This window comes from Metopolophium dirhodum, chromosome 4 (genome assembly GCF_019925205.1).
Source record: "Metopolophium dirhodum isolate CAU chromosome 4, ASM1992520v1, whole genome shotgun sequence".
Taxonomy (NCBI): domain Eukaryota; kingdom Metazoa; phylum Arthropoda; class Insecta; order Hemiptera; family Aphididae; genus Metopolophium; species Metopolophium dirhodum.
This window is the reverse complement of record NC_083563.1, coordinates 17,532,498-17,555,194: the sequence shown is the minus strand read 5'-3', so window position 1 is coordinate 17,555,194 and position 22,697 is coordinate 17,532,498. Positions and strand designations below refer to the sequence as shown.

The following is a 22,697-nucleotide window of genomic DNA, read 5'->3' as shown; positions in this document are numbered from 1 at the left end:
TGAACTCAAGTCTAGCTGTTGAGAGGGGGTCTCGGACCACAAGCGAAGACGTATAGGTACCTGCACACTGCACAGAACCAGTCTCATTTTGTAAGCATTCGTCAGTCATCTCACCATGGACTATGACGTGTAATAAGCACAAGTTTTGTCGTATTATTATTCTGTCGTTCGTATAAAACGCTATATTTTTGAGGAATTCTATCAACATTATTGCAAGGTAAAAATTACTAATTAGTAATTAGGTATTGTTTTAAGGTGATTGTTGTACATTTTTCCGCACTACAGGATGTACCTATACCTACGTGACCGAATTACACGCTGTGTGCACGATAGGTACTCAATTATAACCAGCTAACGAATTATGTTATTACTGTTTTGTTTATTAATATAATATTTTGTTAAAAGTTATAAATATTTAGAATTATACATATTATTGGTAAATACTTTGATTAATAATCAGAAATGTACTGTATTTGATTCAAATTTAATTGTCTGGTAATGGAGATAAAAAAAGTACTTACCAGCTAGGTACCGCATGAATAGCCATGAAATCGATATTTATTATTTACTCTTGTATAAACTGTGACATAATTTTGTAAATATTTTTATTTTTTTAAAGCGTCACTAAAGCACAAAATATGTTATTAAGTTTATTTCTAAAAAAAATTAAAGTCAAGTATTTATAATACATAATATTATGTTTACAATATATTATATATATACTTTATATGAATACAATATAGGTAACTATATAGTCTACATGGTATGTTTGTTTTTGTAATTCGATTATATTCCTCAAATTATAAATAATGTATAATATGACACTGAGCATGTATTTTTGTTAGTTTTCACTGGGAACTAAACATATCAACTTATCAACAACATTTCGGAATGCTGTTATTCTTTCAACCAGTACATATTTTAGCTGACCACAAACATTTCTTCAGCTATTGTCATCCACATTTAGGTTAAATTACAGTTTATTTAGCTTACTTTGGGTGAGCCAGTAAGTCAAATTATAGTGGAATGTAATTAAAGAAAGCTTGTAGAAAAACATTAATTTATTCCTATTATGGTACCTAATATTATTGAATTTTTAAGTATATCCCGTCCAGTTCATCCTTGCATTCGACAAACGTTACGATTTAAAAAAAAACGGTGGACCAAAATCAATAATATATATTGAAAATAATATAGTTTTCGGACCACTGTTTCTTTAAAATCATAACGGTTGCCGAATGCCAAGATGAACTGGATAACTGTCAATTATAGAATTAAATAAATAACGTTAACAGTAAATACTATTATAAAACAAATTGCACAATTATTTGGTGGTAGGTATGTGTGTATATATCGTGTATATGCAGTGTATATCCTATAGTAGTTGGTAATGGTTATATATTTATATAATTATATTGTAAAAAATGTATATATTATTTTAATATTGTTTAATTAATACATAAAGCACAGTAAATAGACATGTTTGCAAAGGTGGGCATTAACTTAACTAGTTAGTTATTTTTGTTTTTAACTTATTAACTTATTCAGTTAAAATGTGCATTGTTGTAACTTAACTTTTTATAATTAATTAGCATTGTCATGCAGTTAAGTTAATTTTCTTTTCGAGTCATGAGTAATCAACAAGACAATACTGATTCGTCAATTCTTTTTCGATTTAAAAAATTTATTTTCTAATTATAAATTCTAATAATCTAATTTTTTACTCAGTGTTAAATGTCTTGGTAAATGTTTGTGTATAATAAAATACTATGCCAGTTTATGACTTAGAAATATTGTACCTTGAAAAAAAATAACTTTTTTTTGACTGAGATAAGTTAATTTTATTTTCTATCTTAACTTTAAACTTATCTAGTTAAATTTTTTTTTTGTTAATTTTTAACTTAACTGAAGTCAATTTAATTGAATTAACTTAACTTGCCACAATTAATTATTTTCATTAACTTGCCCACCTTTGCATGTTTAGAATTGAAGACGATCAATGATGGTGGGTGTGATTATATATTAAAAAAACTTAATTATAATACTATCCGAAACATTATAATTTATAACTTATACTTAATAACATTTCGTTTTTATTCCATCGATGATAATGTCAAAATATAGCTTTTTTGTAACGTAGAATATTGGGATAATGTTAAATTCTAAAATGTTAAATATTTGAATTTATATAAAAAAATTTATTATAAAATATAGTTCACCAAATTTATAAATATTATAATTTATAATATTATAACAATATTACACGTTCAATCTGAAAGTTAGTAATATTTCCATAATTAAATGAAAATACATTATTAGTGTCAGTTTTTAAAAAAAATTACTATGTACATTTAATGCACATATTTATAGGTATAAAAAACAATAGTGTTCTTATTAATACATCTGATACGAAATTAATGGACAAAATAACTGCAGCAGATACGGAACACTTCCTATGACCTTTCTCTATATGTACGCATTATATAACTACCGAAAATAATTTAAAATGTTGCTTTGATTGTCAATGATAAACGTACGTTTGCCAATTAGTTTTGACGTGTAAGCGACATGGCGACCGCTACAACAACACTATAATATTATCAGACGCGTGTGACCAGCTGTGACGTGTGTTCGTATTGCCCACATGGCCACATAATATTATTATAGCATATTCGAGGTGCCTGCCTAAATGTATAAACATAGTTTTACCTGCCACATAATGTTCAATTGTTTTTTTATTTCAGTTTCATTCCGACTACCGCACGGATATAATCGTCTTATACTCTCTTACACCCGTCGCGGTCGTTTATAATATAATATCATAATAATTATTATTAATCCACGCACCTACGTATAACAGTGCGATAATATCGTAATCATTGACCTACCAAAGTATTTACTTTCTGTAAGCATGTATTAATTTCAATGTCTTTGTCCTCAACTATATAATATAATATATTATACGTACTATATATATTTTATATGAGACTAAAGTCGCATATCGGTATCATCTGCAATGACATTGTCTACAAGACGTGAAACTATACGACTTGTCTAGAATTTCAATTTAAAGAATTAAAAATAATTTATATAGTTCACCGACCCGTGTACAATGATGGGTCAATCATCAAGATTATTGCTGTTGCTTGCGTTCTTGTTGCCTGCTGATTTGTCTGGCGGCGAATCGTGCTACGAACCAAACGACCCGGAGCCATACGTATATTTTTCGCACAAGACGGCCTATCAACTGATATTGAACTCAAAGTTCAAACCGGTGCCTTGTAAGTTTGCAGACCATTGGATACTCATACTGTTTACATGATATTATGGATATTAAATTATAACTTATTAAAATTTCGATAGTAACTATTATATTATAATGTGACTTATTTATATTCTTGTTTAATCCCATATTTTTATTTGAATCATCAAAAAATCTTGACCGTACTCTATTTAATTTTTAATATAATGTAATATTATAATAATAATAATAAATAAATACTTATTTTATGAATATTATAATATATACTTAATAAAGACAATACGCATAGTTAACTTTATTTTCAATTTAGATTGCCGCCCGACGTTTGTATGGATGTTTATCAGACCTGGCACCAGTTATCCGAATACCAACGAGTCCATGGAAATTCGTCAGTTGCACCTATTCAAAAACAGGGTGATAAAAAACCACGAAGAACGAAGAAGTACGTTTTAAACTAATTTAAAGTATTGAACTCTTAAATGTTGGGTAACATAATATAGTAATTTTATTTTCACTCCACAGATGGACATCTATGTTCAAACGTATTAGACAGTCTAAAACGTTGGGAATTTGAAGTTAATCCTACTTCAGAAGATGATATTTCACCTCAAGGTAGGATGGACATGCAGCTACTCGCAAGAAGAATGAAAGATAAAATGAGTGAAGTTTTAGCGAAAGAGATCAACCCAAATACGTTCAAAGTAAATAATTATAAGTTATTATAAAATTATAATCATATTTAAATCATTGTAATAAGTTTAATAGCTAACAAATTAGAAAATTATTATGTTAATTGCTTAATTGTTTTAATACTTAAGATTTATGCCAATGAAGACCGAAAAGTTATGAACAGTGCCGAAGAATTTGCGAGGACTATGTTTGGAAACGACTTCAGGTCTAAAGTTCCAATCGAAAAAATCGAAAACAATTCTAGTTTTATCGGGGTATTTATAATAATAATATATTTAATTACCAACGTTTTACTCGTGATTTAATTATGAACCATAACCTTCAGTTAGAGTCTTGTCCTAAGTGGACTGATGCAGTCCACAATTCTGAAGCTTCGCTGTTTCGTAAATCGCCGGAATACTTGGACATGGTGAGCCAGATGAGTAAAAGACTGGGTTTTCTAGAAAACATAACTGACAGTAAGTGCACCGCGGGCTATACAATATTTGTGGTGATTATTTTCACAAGCCTAGCACGTTTTATATTTTATGTATAATTACAGATATAATACACGCGATGTACGAATCATGCCGGTATAATAAAGCACTCGTGATCGAATCTTACCCTGCATGGTGTGGCCTGTTTACTAGACAAGAGTTACAGGTGTGTACAATTAGTGATATCAAACCAATACGTTTTTGATTACAGTTTCTAAAATTTCTATAATTTTCGTACTCAGCTTTTAGAATATTATGAAGATTTGGACTACTATTATAAATATGGTTACGGTTCTGAAATAAACACAAAGGTGGGATGTCCGATCGCCAAAGAGCTGATGGGATATTTGAAGTAAGATTCCAAAAGTACCTATAATCCGTCTTTAATTATAATTTATAGGTAACCAATTTATCAGATTTAATATTATTATTATTGGGTGTTTTTTTTTTAGTGATGCAGCAAAAAATGATACCGATGGACCTTCGGCTGTATTTAGGTTTGGTTCCTCGGCCGGGTTGTTAACTACGTTATTGGCTTTGGGCGTGGCAAAAGACACGATTCCTCTGACCCACTCCAATTACCCTGCTCAGTATCGTCGTCAATGGAGAATGTCACGAGTGGACCCATTTTCCAGTAATTTTGCAGTCGTATTTTACAAGTAAGCATAATATTATATTAAATAATATGTACCTATAGAAACAAAATTATAAGGTGCTGCTTAGAATTTTAAATATTAAATTAATTAAACATATTATGTAATTAAAAATGTCATTATTAATTACATGTTACTGTAATTATGAGCATTTAGCAAAAAACATCGGATGCACATAATATAAAAGCTTTATATTTATTGAGTACATATATACAGTTATTATATTTTTAATTTAAATGCTATTAAAGTATAGGTAAATCTAATACTGCCACAATACGACGATGTCTTTCTATAGTAAATTTCAATTAAATATTATGTACATAGTTTCAGTTCATAAACAAGTGCAAGTTCATCGATTTAGTCTATATATTGTTTTATTAGTACATTATATTATAGTTCACGGTATTTAATTGACTAGACAAATCACCTATGTACAAGTACCTTTATACCTTCTATGGTTTTATGCCGGTACAATGTGAGGAGTACTAACCTACCATATTATACAATTGATTAATAATCTACACAAAATAAATTGTATACCTATTTAGGTAGGTGTACCCCAATAATATATTATATTGCATAGTTGCGTATATAATACAAAACGTATACGCAACTATCGTTATGGTCACAATATTGATTGACTGTGTAATCATTGTTTATTGTTTAACCGTTAGTTTAAATTCGGTATACGCTATAGTAATATTATGTATTATTAAATTATTATTATCATGTATTGTTGCAGGTGTGACCAAGGAGATGAAGAGAACAAAGTCATGTTCTACTTGAACGAGGGCGTGTACGATTACCCGGGTTGCAACGTCGGTTTGTGCTCTTGGAAATTCTTCGAGAACAAATTCAAAGACTATTTGGGACCAAATGGTTGCAACGAAGAGGTGTGTCACGACAAAAGTCGAGCTTCGGGTGTTCGGTGTGCCGTTTTTGTCGCTGCACTCATTCCAATCGTACTCGCGTACTTGCACGTTTGAATAATATTACAAATATGACGTTTTTCATTTGGCTGTGTCATAAATTTTATAATTATTACATTAATATTATGTTTTAGTAGTTAATATTTAAATTTGAAATAGTCGAAAAAGAATATATTTTCATACAATATTTTATTCTCGTTACGAACTTCCATGAATGTCATACCTAATGATATAATATTTTGATGTTATTGTCCAACATACTACTCATGTAAACGTTTCTCAAAACACAAAAGAACAACACTCCCATCCGGCGAAATCCAACCAGTCATTATCATGTAAATTACTATATACTGGCACGTTACACTTTTCTTTTCTCTCTATGGTTCAAACTAAAAGTCACATTAATAATATACCTACCTGTTACTAAATATATTTTTTTAAATTTATCGCTATTTATTATTATTTTTATTTTTTTTTACAAAATATTATCAGTGTTAAATTTAAACATATTAAATATAGCTACGTTATAGACGTCATGATTACAAAAAATGATATTAGAAATATCATATTACGAGCAGTACAATATTATTTAATTCACGTACAGCTGATCATATTACTATTGTATTAACCAGGCTATTACTAAGTAGATTGAATCATTTTAAATTGAATAGATAATAATATCACTTGTTTTCAATAGGTACTGCAGTCATGCACATGATAAGTAAAATAAACTTTATCAACATATAGTTTTTATCAAATGAAATACATAAACCTTACTGTTTGCTAATTATAGATTTCTCAATTGACTGGTTTTATCATCCTATGTTTGAATCATTTGATCTCACAAACAGCATAGGTACGCTGGATTTAAGCAGAGACCTGATTTGATTGCAGTTATGATATATTATATAGTTATTAATTATATGTACCAAAATATAATGGTACACATTCTAATAATAGTTATTTTGTTCAAATAAATATAGCGGGTATATTATAAAATAATAAACGTTTTATACTTAAAGTTTTATGTATGTAATTAGTATAAAAAATGTATTTTATATTATAAAACTAACATTAGACGTACAAAAAGGTATATGGAGTTAATAGTAGACAGCTAACAATCGTAAATGCGTACTTGCACTCTGAATAATATTATAATTTTGACGTTTTTATATTTGTGTAATGTATGAGAAGCATGTTTTTGAATAACTGATGTTGCATTATATTTATATTAATAATAATTATATATTTAAAATTACTTTGTTATGTCTAGAATTATAAAAAAAAACAATAAAACGTACGATTTATTATAATCTTATTATACAGTTCATAAAAATCTGTTAATATAACGATTAAGTATTATATTCTGCTTCTGCATTAGCAACGAAATGTTTGTTTTGCTATGTTAAATCGATATTAGAAATGGAGCAAGGTACCAACAGTGAAGTACATAGGTTACAAAATGTAAAATAATAAATCTTATTTCCACAGTACTATTAAAAAACCACACCATAAAGGATTAATATCTGAACATATCCTAAAGATGATCAGCAAACGTCGGGCCTATCGATATTTTTAAACATAAAGACAATTATCTGAATAACCGAACAATGATCAGTAAAATCCACATACGTAATGACAATAAGATTCAAGTCTCTTTAAATAAAATAACTAAAATTGCTGTATTGTATCAAAATTCATCAAAATTTGAACTTCAAATGGTATTTAAAAAAAAATGTAAGTATCTCAATCAAATATTAAAAAACACACAAAACGAAATGTATATAATAATTAGGATCGATGACAATAATCATTTTTGTTCCGGACTAGATTCTGATAATATGCTGGAGCTGTTTATCAACACTTCGGCCATACGTCCACTGCCCTGTCGCCATTCATTGACAGAAATTTTGGATCACTTGCACCAGAGCCATGTTTCTACCATGTTTGTAATCAAACATAATAACTTTTTTTACTCATCGGTAGAATAATGAAAATTTAAGTCGTATAATCCAACGACTCGACCGAGTCGCGCTAAGTATAAAAAAAAAGTGCGCCTTAAAATAGACATATAGGTAAAATACACGTGAAAACTGCTGGACTATAATTATATAAAGTAACACAATTCACGAAAAAAATTTCTTGAGAAAGTATAACAAATTTGTGGTTAAATAACGAAGTTTGAAAATACAATAATCTAATTGGAAATTTTACATAGAATTGCATGGTGTAATTTTTTAAATCATTTTGAACAATATCAACAGAGTAATAACAAATTTAACTAGAAATTATGCAGCGAAATAGCGTATTTTCAACGTTTTATTAGATAATATTCCCTGTGGCCCGCATTAAAATGTACTATTAACACCTATGGCAACCAATAAACAAAAAATAAATATTTATGTGTAGGGTGAGTGAGTGTGTCTTGGTTAAATGAAGTAAATAGTTGTTCTAATTCTGTTACAATAATTATAACATAATTAGACTCTTATTATTGTAACAATTATTGTTATAATATTAGGCCTTTATTAGACCTTTGTTTTTTATTTAATATTAGACTGAACTGAATGCGTAAAAATACGCATAGTTTACATTTAACGGAGTTTAAGGCAGGAAGTGAGTTTACTGGCACTATTTAATTTACCATGGTCCAACAAATTAAGAAAGAAAAAAATTATTATATTATGTATAATATAGTTATGTAAATTTTTACCAAAGATTTACAAAATATGCATTTAAATTTTCGATTTTTAAAGTCACCGTTGTATAACTATTATAACTTAGCTAGGTCTGCTATAAATTGAGAGCATATGGAGAAATATGATTATAACTAATTTACTACTCCTACAACATCCAAGCCCTAGTCATCGGAAACGCTGTCCAGGGTCAGTTAGTACGAAGTAAATTTAATGGTATAATTGTGAATAAAGTAATTTATATATTATAACCTATTTACGTGGAACCTTTATTTAAATGTTCAATCCTTAGCTATAAAAGTTGAACAACTCGAAAACAGTCAAAATAATTTTAAAATTGTATCAAGTATTGATAAAATAAACATATGAATATATGATATAAATTTCAACGGTTATTCATTTTTGAATTACGATAAAATAAAATAGCTACCTACTTAAGAAATTGAGTGAATATCCAATATTGTAAAAATTTGAACTTCAAAAGCTCATACATTTTTAATTTGACTTTCTAATGGACATTTTTTTTTAATAACAGTAGACAAACTTATAAGAAATCTTATATTACATTTTAAAAACTTAGATTTAAAAGCAAAAATGTTTAGGAATTTCTAACTCAAAATAATTTTCACATTTTCGTGATTTTTACGTATTTTGTCAAAATTTGAACTTTAAATTCTTATACAAAAAATGTATTAATATTTATCAACTGTCATTGTAACAATATAATATTAGGAACCTTGAATTTAACTTTCAAGTTTTTTTTCCCAAACAAATACCATTTAGGATTATGTAATTTTTATAGAAAGTTCAAACCAATAGATACGCTAAAATAGTAGCTTCTGTAATCGATTTAACTAGGCTAAATAAACAAACAGAAACGTTAAAAATCTTAAAGAAAAGTTAATAGACCCACCGTTGTTAAAACATTTCCGCCCAAACCTACTAATAGTCATTTGGGAGTAAAATAGGTATTGCAAGTGCTTTATTACAAAAGGACAAAAGAGACGACTTGATTGTAAAACCAGACATACCTAATAAAAATCCGAGCGTGAATTTACAATATTTTTTTATATGAGTGCCTGAAATTAGAATTATGACAAATTCGTCAAATTCTTGAACATTTTCAAACTATTTTGAGTCACAAATTCATAAAAATATTGTGACACACACGTTGTGGCGTATTTACTGGAGAGGGCGGGGGGGGTCCAAGGGGTCCGGACCCCCCCCCCCCCCATCATTGACTCGTGTTTCGTAAATGTTAAATGTTGTGTTTTTACATGATTAAGAAAAACAAATTTTATCATAAGATACGAAGGATTTTCTAAAAAAATTTCGAAGCTTCAGTTATCAACATTTTCAATTAATATCGTAATATGTAAGGGAGATCATTTTTTTATTTTCTTAATAATTATTTAATGCTACGGGAAAAATCAACGAAAAATTACAAATAACCACTAAAAAAATGGTGATTTTAATTTCTAACACTTTGTTTATTACCATAGAAACGAATAAAAAAAGGTGGGTAAGTGGATGTCGCTCTGCTGTACAGTAGGTTACAAGTGGGTCACTGTAATGGTTGGTGTTAAATTTGAATTCAATGATATAATATCATTGTATAAGAAAAACGATTCTGAGCGAAAATAAGCTAATGATATTGCCAAGTATATTTGATGATATTATTGTGAATAAAGTAATTTATATATAACCTATTTACGTGGAGCCTTGTTTTAAATTTTCAATCCTTAACTATGAAAGTTGAACATTTAATAAATTTTTAACTACAAAATAATTAATAAATTATAAATTTGATAAATGTTGTCAAAATTTGAACTTTAAATGCTTATAAAAAAAATTTGTACCTATGTATTTTCAATATTTTTCAACTGCTATTAGAACGATATATCAGGAGCCTTATATTAAATTTTCATGCTTTTTACCCAACAAATAAAATTTTATTGATATTTATAGAAAAAAAAACTAAAAAAATTGAAAACTGACAATGTCCGTAAACAGCTCAAAAAGAGTCAAATTATTTTCAAAATGTTATGTTGTATAGAAAAGGCTAATATAAATATGTATAAACATTCAGTCAAAATTTCATGTCCCTACGGTCAGTTGTTTTAGAGTTACACCAAAAACCAATATCGATTTTCTCGAAAACAGATTTTGCGTAAAAATTCCCGTTTTTCCTTAATTTATCTTTTGTTTTTCACGTCGCTTTTGAAAACTACTGGAAAATTTTTACTTTTGACCCCCCCAAAGTACCAACTAAATTCACTTTCCTATCAGAAAAGTTACTGTCCTAAAAGGTGATGACAGACACAAAAATAAAAAAAAATAATCTGCATCAGTAAATTAATTTACTTTCAGTAGGTACTCCGTTTAGAATCTAAAATATCTTAAGCATTATTTTCTACAATAAAATAATTTCACAATACCAAAATGTGAGATAATTTGTTTATTTTACATTTAACTAGTTAGTAGTTATTATTATTATTTAGTACTTAAGTGTTATAGCTGAATAATATTTTATCATCAATATATATATATATATATTTTTTTACTTACAGACAATGGGTCACTGCTATTCAGTTCTATCGGTTTTAATAAATTATACGAATGCAAAGAATAATTAATTTTTCTTCTTATATTTTTTTTTTTAAATTTAAATTCTTATTTGATTGATTTAATTAGAATGTTATTTAAAGGTATTAATAATTCACTAAAATTGTAATAATAACCACAATAATATGGTTTATAATAAATGGTTAATCATGTTAATATTTATAACAATTGATGTAGATTTGACTGATTTGAGTATGAACTATCAAAATAAAATAGTTATATTAGTACTTACATACCTATATATTGCATTTTATTTTTTATTAATAATACTGTTAACTACTTATATCGTCATTTTATGTTATATTATTAACGGAGGGAATCTAAACGTTAAAATAAAGAAACGAAGGAATAAAAAACCGCAATAAGAGAAAATAAAATAAAATAAAGTTGTATCTAGCCTAAAAACGTATCCATGTTAAAAAAAAAAACCAATTAATTTGTTTTTATAACTGAGTTAAGTTAACTTTGTTATTTATTTCCATATTAACATTTAACCTTTAGAGTTAAGTACATTATTTGATAACTATATATTATTATGTTATAGAGCAATGTAATTAGGTACCAATTATGAACGTTGACTTAACTAAGCTAACTCAAGTTAATTTCCCTCATCTGATCAATATTTTAATGCCTATAACTATAGTTATTTCATAAAACACATACAATAATATTCAAGAATAAGTACCTAATGCCTTGTGTTTTGATTATACATTCATACTAAACAGAAATCTTGTAACAATCTATAAAATATAAAGCATAGCTTAAACAGGGGAGGGGAAGGGAAACACTGCCTTATAATTATTACTATAATAATATGTATTAGTATATTTTGTCACGCCTGCACCGAAAGTTTGGTTTTCGAATTTTCGATAGCGTTGAAGTGACCTTTTCCCGTCCGGCGGGCGGTAAAGTGGAAATCCCCAAAAGTGCTGGGCGCGCATATCATGCGTATCGCCGTATCCTATGCACAACCAGACACTGAAATCGATATACCACGGTCCTTTCGAAACATAAACTTTTGGTTACATATATTACATTCATATTATAACCTCCATGCACGACGCTTAAAAGTTAAAATACATAAAACCAAATCGATTCTTTCATGAAATATTATATCAGCTAAATAGTATATAGTCTGGTTGTTGCATTGGTTCCTGCACACATACTATTTATTGTCATGCCTCTGTGTTCATCGACCACGGCAAAGGTAATGCAGGGATCTATGCAACAACTAGATTATTCTAGGAAAACAATTTTATTTTATAAAGTACCAGGTAAGAAATATTTAATTTTGATAACTTATAGTATAATTAGTATAATAATTGAGTTATTTTTTTTTTTTTTTTTATTGGGTAACCCGCGGCAACATAAGCCATTGGGTGTGGGGAGGGCACTGTAGGTTTTATATTGGGTAGGTTGATACACGTGTGTTGTGTTTGGCAGAATTTCTAATGGGGCACCCGTAGGTTTCTGCCGTGCCCCGGGGTGGGGGGATGGCGGCACTTGTTCTCCGGACACCGTGACTTGCACGGAGAAAAATGCCGCCCAGTGGTCGAGGATCGAACTCGGACCGGGTGTGCCGAATCCGTCGCGTTGACCGCTCGGCCACCTTGTCCCCCCAATTGAGTTATTGTATAGTGTCGTATTAGTATTACTGTGTGGGCAATGTTGCCAGTGTTTGTTTTAACTGGTAGGCATACTAAACTACACAATTATTATCGCGTAGTGAAATAATAGTCCCCAAGTAAGAAGTAATTTTAAAAACTTACTGGACATCGCTTTTTCTTCATATTAGTATGTACTATATGTACTATGTAGGTACTCTAAGCCTAAACTTTAATCATAACTAATTCGTAACTAAGTCATAACGTACTATAAATAGGATAGAAAAATAATACATTTCTCTAAATAATGGAAATTATACGATAAATGTTATACTTAGAGATATATTTTACTAAACGTATTGTTTTTATACGGATTTTATTACTCCCAGCGACTATCGTCATGCGTGGGCCTGGGGGGGGGGGGGGGGGGCGAAAGCTTAACAGTCTGCCTAGTAGACAACTAAAATTATATTGCTATAGAGACGGAAAAATATAAAATAAAATGTTAATTTTTTTTCTTTTCTTAATTTCTTTAAACTGAATAGTCTCTATTATTGGATTTTGTAAAATAATATCAAATAATTTATAAACTGAATTTATCTTTATATAGAATTTTTAATTTTTAATTAATAACATTATTTTATTATTTTATTAATTAAAAAGCTAGCAAGTGGGTACCGTTCAACTGTACCTACATTAAATGCCGAGTGGGACATTGGGTCAGTAATGTTTGATAATGTTTCATATTTAGTGTAAATCAAACACCTATAACGAAAATATTGAATTGAAGTTATTTTATTTTTGTTTAAATACATTTATTATTATTAGAAGTGTACTTATATTTTATTTTTATTTTTTGTAATTATTTATTTAAGAATAATCATTATACCAACGCAAATATTTATATATAGGGTCATTAAATATTTTTGGTATGATGTAGTTTTAATTTTTCTTATAAATCTTGTATTTCCGACTACATACCAGGTAGACAAATTCCTGATTTGTAGTCTGTAAGTGTTTAAAACAATCGTGGTATAGAAAAATCACTAAAAATTGTAGCCAGTCTTTTATTATTATCAGTCTTATGTAAGGTAATAAATAGTAAACAATTACTATGGTAACTGGTAAGAAAACATAATAGTATTTAGATAAAACAAATTATTATATTTATTAATTATCGGTAAAAGATGGCCCAAAGTTTTAAAATCACTGACTGGCCTAACTCCTACCCTGTCTGAAGTCCAACTTAAATGCGCGTTTTTAATCAAGTCGTGCTGTAAATGCTGTATCCGTTTCTCGCACCTTTCTAACTTCTACGTTCCGCTTTCAGCCATATTTTTTTTTATTAATTGTTAATAAATTGTTTTAAGAGAATTCGCGACACTCCAAAAGAACCTTTACCTTTTTACTACCAAACCGGTGGTTCAAACCTCGTGTGAATCCTTCTGACGCAGAGTTAATGTATTTGTGCCAACTTCTTGCGGATTCTGTGTAGGAAATCTACTTACATAACTTACGTCCCGTATTTATTTATTTAAAGCAGATGCAAATACATTTTTTTTTATATATTATATAGATACGGGACTAGGCCATAATATTATAATATAATTATATAATTGAGTTCATAAATAAATAAGACTTATTTAAATATGTATATTATGATTTATGACGATATACAAAAACACATACAATTACCAATCATAAAATAAAAAAATTACACATACATATTAATCAGAAAAGACTGAAGTGTCTCTTGTTGATTGCATCACTTCCAATTCTGCATCTAATAGTTCGTCAGAAATAAAATCGATATTGTACAATTTATCTTCCTCCTTGATTGTTTGGCTGACGAAATCGGCCCACATGTCGGGTGTTACGCGCTGGACTCCATCGTTAAGCAGCTTCTGTATATCAGTCAACTTATTTTTTTTTACGTGATTTTTCACCACCGACCACGCCAACTCAAAAGGATTCAGCTCACTGTGATAAGGAGGTATACGCAATACCACTTTTTTGGTTTTTAACGCTTCTTCGTCTATAATGATAAATTTGGCACGGGCAGGTCAAATACACTCGGGAGTGTTATCAATTGAGGCATTACGGGAAAGTATGAAGGAGATTAAATTATCATTACCCAAAGGTACATCATTACCGATTGATTTAGACAATATTGAACCTTATAATTTATATCAATTATCGGAAGTCAGTAGAAGTTAATTATTGATGTTTAATAGTAATTTGTATAATATAATTCCGATGCCGATTAAAATTAAAAACAAACAGTTCGCGTACGTACAAAACACTTATGATTATATCGCGATAAGTCCTTCGAATGAATATTTTACGACCTAACCACAACAATTAAACACTTGTAAACGAATACTTAATTACTTTATTTGTTATGCCATACAACCCGTACATTCTAAGAATTCTAATACTAACTTACTGTGAAATGGCGTTATTTACGAAACAAAAGGAGAAAACACAAATGTGTAAATATTTATATTTTGAATTACATGGAAGTATATTCCATAAATTAGAGTTTAAGAACACGTGGCTATATACAGTAGGAAAAGAGAATTTAGTATTAACGTGTGGAGTAGATGAGTTATCTGAAACTATAGAGTTAGTAGGAACAGGTTTGTTAAGTATTGACGAACAATGTAAAGGTTATGCCAGTCAAAATATATTACACCCAGTTACAACGGTTCAAAACTCAAAATTAGTGGACATAATACCAGAAACTAAGATAATTACAGGGGGGCAAAATTTAGAGCAGAATATTACATTTAAAATACTAACGTCTAGGATATGGGGAAAATTGAAAAACTACATGATTTAAAATCTATATCTAGTTCGTTAGATGACACAAATAGAGATATTGATTATCAACTAACGAAACAATCAGTACGAGAAGTACATAGAAATCATAACTATATATTTTATAGCATTATAATTTTGTTTATATTCATGATAATTTGTGCTTTGTTTAAAAAATATTGTATTAACACAACACCACCTCCGACACCGTTACGTGATTACGATCCCGTACATTTTGATACCATCAAAGTAACTGAGGTATGAAATAAGGTAGAATTATTATATTAACCATTGTATGAAATTATATATTGTAATAGTTTTAGTAGAGAAAAAAAAATTTAATATTTTATTTTATTTTGTTTACATATAATTTCATTCTAGGGATGGAGGAATGTAATAATCCTCATCATCATTATTATTATTAGTATATAAATTAATACTGTTATATCTATATATGTATATATTATTGTGTATAAGTACTATTATCTAACATGCATTGACTTTGTAAGAATACCAGATATACGGAAAGCGTGTATATAGTTCAGAGATGATGTCTAAGATTAGAACCTCATTAGAAATTGTCGGTCATCACATTTACAAGGTGATACCGTTTAGCTTAAATAGGAAAGCGATAGGGATAGTAAGGGAGTTGATTAATGGAGACGACGTGAGTACGTTCTTGAATACATCTATTCAAGACGTTTGTTACTTTTAATAAAAACACTTTGAGTATACGTAAATTTGTGTGTCTTTATTATTATACCTCTAATTCAAATTCGAGTGCTGAAGCGGACACGTTACAACAGTTGGTTTTGGATTTTGCATTTATAAAGATTAATAATCATAATTTTTTCTCCACTTCCGAGTAACTGAAACAATAATAATTATAATACTTTAACTCAATATAAGTGCGAATTTAATAAAAATTAAATTAAATTAAAAATTCTCACAAGTCTTTTTTGATTTTTTTTAACGGGCAAAAGCAATTTCATTTCCACATTTTGTACAACAGGTATAGCAGGGTGGTCTACATTGGTCGATTTATCGAACAACGACGAATTGATTTCTTCTTTAGAACCGTTCATTTTAAAATTATTCAATCACATAAAAAAAATTTACAACAAAATACATTAAAATCAAGGGCGTGATTCGATTTTGACTTTCGTCAACACATTAGACATTTACACGGACTCAATGACAAACGCTGTATAATTTCGATTCACATAATATTCCCAAACACGCAGAACGCACATGGTTATCATATATTTTGGACATTTACCATGGTCGAAGGAAGATATTATACTGGACTGGTATCACGGTCTTATCAGTGACCCTCAAATGTTTCGAACGCCGGCGAAAGGTACACGAGTGTTTCACAGTTCACGCCAGATTATCCGCGACTCGGCACCGTCGGTGCGCGCACAATCCAGGGGCTGGGACCTTTTGAATTTATCGGTATCGGTTCCGATACCGGTTCTCCAAAAAATGAAATAACGGTTCCGGTTCGGTTCTGGTTCTTTGATGAAAAAAAATAAAGGTACCGGTTCCACCTAATTTTTAGTAGGAACATTAAATAAATATTATTATTATTATTAATTTGTATTTATAGATAATAGGTACCTAAGAATGTAATTTTCTAACAAAAATATGGAAAAAGTAATATTGAACTAAAGTTTTTGTGATAAGTGGACATCTGAGAACTCTAAAAAATGTTATGCATGTTGCTTATTAAAAATAACTGACAACAATTTTAACATGTTTTATAAATGCAAATATCAGTCAGTGGTCCAGTATAGACCACTCTCCCAATGCTTACATTATTTGTTGTAAATGTAATGCTTCCTAGTAATTATGCTAAAAATTAACAATTTGCAGGTATATTATAACATTTGTGACTGTAATAATTGTAGAAAACATTTAATAAAACATACAAAATATTAAAATAATGAAAACAGAAATAATTGTAAATAAATTCTGTAATTAAAAATAAAAATAAATTAAGTAATCATATTGGTTAATAACATTTGTTTTTTTTTACGTTTCATTGCTGGGTTGGAATTATCATGATTTTGATTAACATTTTGTCCAGTAATTGGATTTCCACTCATGAATCTGCAAAAATATATAATATAAATATTTAATTGTGTGTATTAACAATTTTTATAAATTCATACTTTACGGTCTTTTTTTTTTCAAATAGCCTATTGGTCTGTACAAGTAATTGGTCCTCCAAATTACTTGAACTAATGTTAGTTCTGTAAGGTGACAAAATGAATTTCAGACCAGAAAATAGTCTTTCCACACTGACCTGCGTCCCGGGCACGGAAAAAAACAACTTTTGCTAATTCATGTAGCTCAGGGTGAGTTGATTCCATGGATTTCCAAAATTTTAGAATGTTAGTTTTGTTTCCGATTCTGTTTTGATCGATATGGTAAGATTTTAAGAGTTTCTATTCGTGTTGAAATAGTAGATTTCTGGGAGTTACTCAAATCGTTTTGATCAGATGATTCATTTGAAAAGTTAGATTTCAAAAATTCTTCAATTTCATCTCCAGATTTTGAATTACAGGACTTTTCAGATTCAGACAAAAAATCAACATTCTTGTCATCCATTGTTAATTCTTCATGTTCTTTTTCTAAAATTTTCATATGGATCCATATGTTGATTAAATGGTTTATTGCTGCCATGGACTGTTCTTCAGTTAAAGTTATTTTATAACGTGGGTCCATAAATATTGCAGAAATAAATGCATTATTATTCATTATGTGCATTTCTCTAATACTCATACTACTTATGAACTTTTTGGCGTAAGAATTTGTCATTTTTTGGATTTGGATTTTGCAAGTTATCCATGCACCATAGAAATCACTTAGTGTTAGTTGTTCGCTTTGTAATTTTTTGGTGCAAATTTTAGCTGGTAAAAGTACTTCAGAAATTGTTTCTATTTGCTTCCATTCAAAGTTACTTAAAGAATATTTTTTTAATTTTAAGTCATTTCCTCACATGTTTTGTATAAAACTTTTAAGACTAATTGTTCTATCCAGCATATCAAATGTTGAATGCCAACGTGTATTGCAATCAAGAATTGGCATTTTTAATCCTTCTTTTTTTAATATAAATATGTAAGTTTGATTTCTCAACTTGCGAACCAAAGCTCTTACTTTAGTTAATATATTTGTAATGTTTGAATCTTTTAAAGTATCAAAAACAGCCAACTGGAGTGTATGAGCAACACATCGCATACCTTTAAAAAATATATATATATTAAGAAGTTACAATGAAAATAAATTATTTTTAGGCAAAAATGTACGTGTATTTTAAAAATGAAAATGTAGAGTTTATACTTTATAAAAACTAAACAAACCAAAAATTAATATATTAAAAATATAAATATTTAAAATAAATATTAATATGACATTTTGAAACATAGAATTTACATTTTTTTCCTTTTTTTATTATAACTAACTCACCAGTGAATATTGTGCTATCTCCAAGGTGCAATGTTTCCATTTCCATATCAAAAATTAGTTTCTCGCTTATATCATTATCTTTTTCTGTGTCTTCTTCATCTGCAGAATTAAGTATACAATTTATTTCATCATCATCAATTATAGATTTATCAATCTCCAAACTAAAAAATAAAAAATATATAATAACAATAGTACCTAGTTAGTAAAGTATTTAATTTTAAATTTTTATATAATAGATTATACTCTACATTGAGTAAATCAGAAGTAAATTTAAAAACCGTGCATTTTATTTCATAATATTAACCTATTTGTTTCACTGTCAGTACTGAAATCACTGTTATGATCATCTAATGAAATATCTGGACCTAAGATTTCACCAGAATCAGGTTCACAACCTTTTTCAGACTCTAGCAATATTTCAATTTCATTTTCAATTAATTGTACAGCTTTTACTATATTTGCTCCATTATCGGTGGTAATTGTATACAGCTGATTTGGTTTAACTTTGAATTTTTTTAATGTCTGTAGAATAATTTCTTTTAAATATGCTCCTGAAAAAAATATTATAAATGTATAAAGTATACTTAAAATGTATAAAAACACTCAAATATAATTATATTTATTTAGTTTGTTTTTGTTACCTGTATGAGACTCTGTTAGTTCAACAAGACCAATTGTTCTTAATTGAATACATTCATTAGCAATGTATTGAATATTTAATCCCAAAAAACTTCTATTTAACCTAGTAACTGCATCAATTTGTTCTGTATTTCAATTGAAATCTGTTTTTTAAGTACTATACATTCTTCATGAACATGCCTCCTAGTAATTTTAAAACCCAATGTTAGTCACATTTTTTTCAAAATAATTTTTACAGAACTGAGTATATGAAATAGGTATTAGGTAATAAATCTTGTTTTCTCTGCAATTTGAATTGAAAACAAATCCCAATTTTAAAATTATTGTTTAACAACAAAAGCTCTAAATATATGTCCTAGAAGCATGACTTATATAAATAAATATGAATAAATAAATTAACATCTGCTTCCTAGTTCTAGCTTTAAAGGAAACATTTTCAATGTTTGGTAAGTTGTTACAAAATATTATATGTTTTATTGTTGAATGTACATTTCATCTGCAATTAGTAATATATTTTATCTTTGTAGAATTTTTTGCAGGGTGTGCACAACTAAGACCAATGATAATAATGAGTTATGTAATAAATACATATTATATAATATTAGGTATATACAAAGTTAGGCAATTAATTATGCATCAAAATTTGAAACTGCTTATAATATTATATTTAAGAATTTTTTTTTTTTACCTGATAGAAGTTGAATTCAGAACTATTTTGTTTTTAAATCCGCTTAACATTGGATTAAGTATTTTCTTAAACCCACTATCGTTCAATATACTATAAGGACGGCCATTCACCGTAACAAATTCCACACATGCATCAATTACTTTTTTTGGGGTAATGTTTACTTTAACTTCATAGCTTGACCTAAGTAGTGCATCTATTTTCACTTGAGATTTATTTGACTTATAAGTAATTTGACTTTGATTATCTATAAAGTCATTATATAATTCCTCGTGTTGTTTCAAATGTTTTTTTAAATTTGATGCATGATTACCCTAAAATATTTGAAAACAATATATACTCAAGCTAGTATAATATTACTAATTAGTATAAAGTTATATAAAAATTGCTTACTTGTAATTCTTTTGAACATTCTTTGCATGTTGATTTATCAGACGGTCCACAGTAATCAAAATATTTATTTACTGACGATTTAGTACGACCCATTATTAGCAAATAACATCGAGATCAAACATTAAAAAATGTAAAAACAAACCCACAATTCATAAATTAATCGATTAGAAAACAGAAAAATATTGTACAACAATAAATATGTCCGGTACCTAGTCAGATCAGTTTTGACAATTTGATGGTTAATACTTAGTGTTGTTTCATAGAAAAACTTATAAATAGGTAAACCCAAATCGTTATAATTAATTGGAAGTTAGTAACGGTTTATTTTAAAATAAATCATTAATCAAATGATATCTCTTGGCGATTGAAAGCTTATCGTTTATCTGGGTGGCGGGGGGTGGATCTGTAACGGGGAACTATTATAGTAAATTAAATAACATATTATAAATGATACACAGCGTTCCATAGATAATATTATATTATTTATATTATAATATTATCTATATGCAGCGTCCCCGTTACACCATGTCACCATATCACTTCAATCTTCAATCGCCAATCGTCTGTCTTCAGCAGTTGCTGGTGTACTGTGTAGTCATACCTACTGTAATATAATATTATTATATATCTGTGTTTAATCGTTTAATGGTAACATTGTAAAATGTAGGTACAAAATATAATATTACTATCGTAAACTATTCTGTACTTCTGAGTCATCTGAGTTTTCACTATTATTTATAACTCAAACACAAAATAATATTGTATTACCATTTACCATACCTATTATATTAACATTATTACGTAATACGTAGGCACTAACTATAGAATATATTATTGTAATTCTTTGATTGATATTTTTTTATTTGTGAATTGTAATCTTTTTGAACGGTGAATTGGTGAGATGTTTAAGATTTTATTATAATGTATATACTATATAGACTTGAATTTATTACACTCAACGAAAACTATGAAGTATCAACTGACGAGATCATTTCTAAAAATAAAATTGATTTCAATTTTCAATATATTATGATTATGGTGTTCACTGTATAGGAGAAAACATTTCCAATAATTCCAATTAATATTATTTTAATAATTGTATTAATAGTACCTACAATCATAAAACCCTACAATCAGCTAATGGCCATAGTAGCCGGTCTTTAAAAATCAATAAAAAAAAAAAAATTACTTATTGTACATAAATATTACAGATTGTAAATACTCTATTTTTATCTAATAAAAATAAATAAATAAAAATTCCTGTTCGGTTCCAGTACTTTTATATATTAAAATAAAGGTTCCGGTTCCAGAACCGGTTCTTTTAGGTTCGGTTCCAGTCCCTGGCGCAATCATTATCACTATCACATAATCTCGTAAATGATAAATAATAAAAGATTCCTCATAAGTAAACATTTAATTTAAATGTTTAATTTTTACATAATTTAATATTATATTATAATATTATATTTTTATATAATACCGACACAAAGTGCAAGAACACCACAAAAATAGTTTTTAAAATAGGTAGTTTTAAATTCTAACAAATTTTTATTTTTGTAAACTCTTATTTATATTCAAGAAAAACCAAATTTAATTCCATTCAACATTTTTCTTATACATAATTAGAAACTACATAACAAAAACACAAAACAATAAACTTGCCATGATTGACACTAGAAAAAAAAACAATAACCCTTATACATAAATTTACCTACATACATATAAATCAAAAAGATGAACAAATATATTGTGTG

The 22,697-nt window shown here is 28.3% G+C and overlaps 3 protein-coding genes across 5 annotated transcripts; 1 reads left to right on the top strand and 2 right to left on the bottom strand.

The window, feature by feature from the left end:
• The first annotated feature begins 67 nt into the window (after positions 1-67).
• On the top strand, positions 68-7,268 carry LOC132942892 (multiple inositol polyphosphate phosphatase 1-like). Of its 2 annotated transcripts, XM_061011592.1 has the most exons (10): positions 68-217; positions 3,095-3,281; positions 3,573-3,704; positions 3,785-3,963; positions 4,081-4,206; positions 4,278-4,410; positions 4,494-4,594; positions 4,671-4,780; positions 4,881-5,087; positions 5,824-7,268. In XM_061011592.1, the coding sequence occupies exons 2-10, from the start codon at positions 3,113-3,115 to the stop codon at positions 6,065-6,067; spliced, it is 1,401 nt and encodes a 466-aa protein (XP_060867575.1). In that variant the 5' UTR covers positions 68-217; positions 3,095-3,112; the 3' UTR covers positions 6,068-7,268. The 2 variants fall into 2 exon arrangements, with proteins under 2 accessions (XP_060867575.1, XP_060867576.1); XM_061011593.1 differs by lacking the exon at positions 3,095-3,281 and having other exon boundaries at positions 78-217.
• Positions 7,269-18,125: 10,857 nt separating this feature from the next.
• LOC132943531 (uncharacterized) lies at positions 18,126-19,597 on the bottom strand. 2 transcript variants are annotated; one of them, XM_061012569.1, is made up of 2 exons: positions 19,227-19,597; positions 18,126-19,000 (listed from the first exon to the last, which is right to left on the bottom strand). In XM_061012569.1, exon 2 carries the CDS (start codon positions 18,576-18,578, stop codon positions 18,153-18,155), a length of 426 nt encoding a protein of 141 aa, XP_060868552.1. In that variant the 5' UTR covers positions 18,579-19,000; positions 19,227-19,597; the 3' UTR covers positions 18,126-18,152. Both variants share the same exon structure in this region, with proteins under 2 accessions (XP_060868552.1, XP_060868553.1).
• An 80-nt stretch (positions 19,598-19,677) lies between these two features.
• Positions 19,678-21,051, bottom strand: LOC132943530 (uncharacterized). The gene is made up of 4 exons (XM_061012567.1): positions 20,944-21,051; positions 20,554-20,864; positions 19,868-20,048; positions 19,678-19,777 (listed from the first exon to the last, which is right to left on the bottom strand). The coding sequence occupies exons 1-3, from the start codon at positions 21,034-21,036 to the stop codon at positions 19,964-19,966; spliced, it is 489 nt and encodes a 162-aa protein (XP_060868550.1). The 5' UTR covers positions 21,037-21,051; the 3' UTR covers positions 19,678-19,777; positions 19,868-19,963.
• Positions 21,052-22,697: the final 1,646 nt, after the last annotated feature.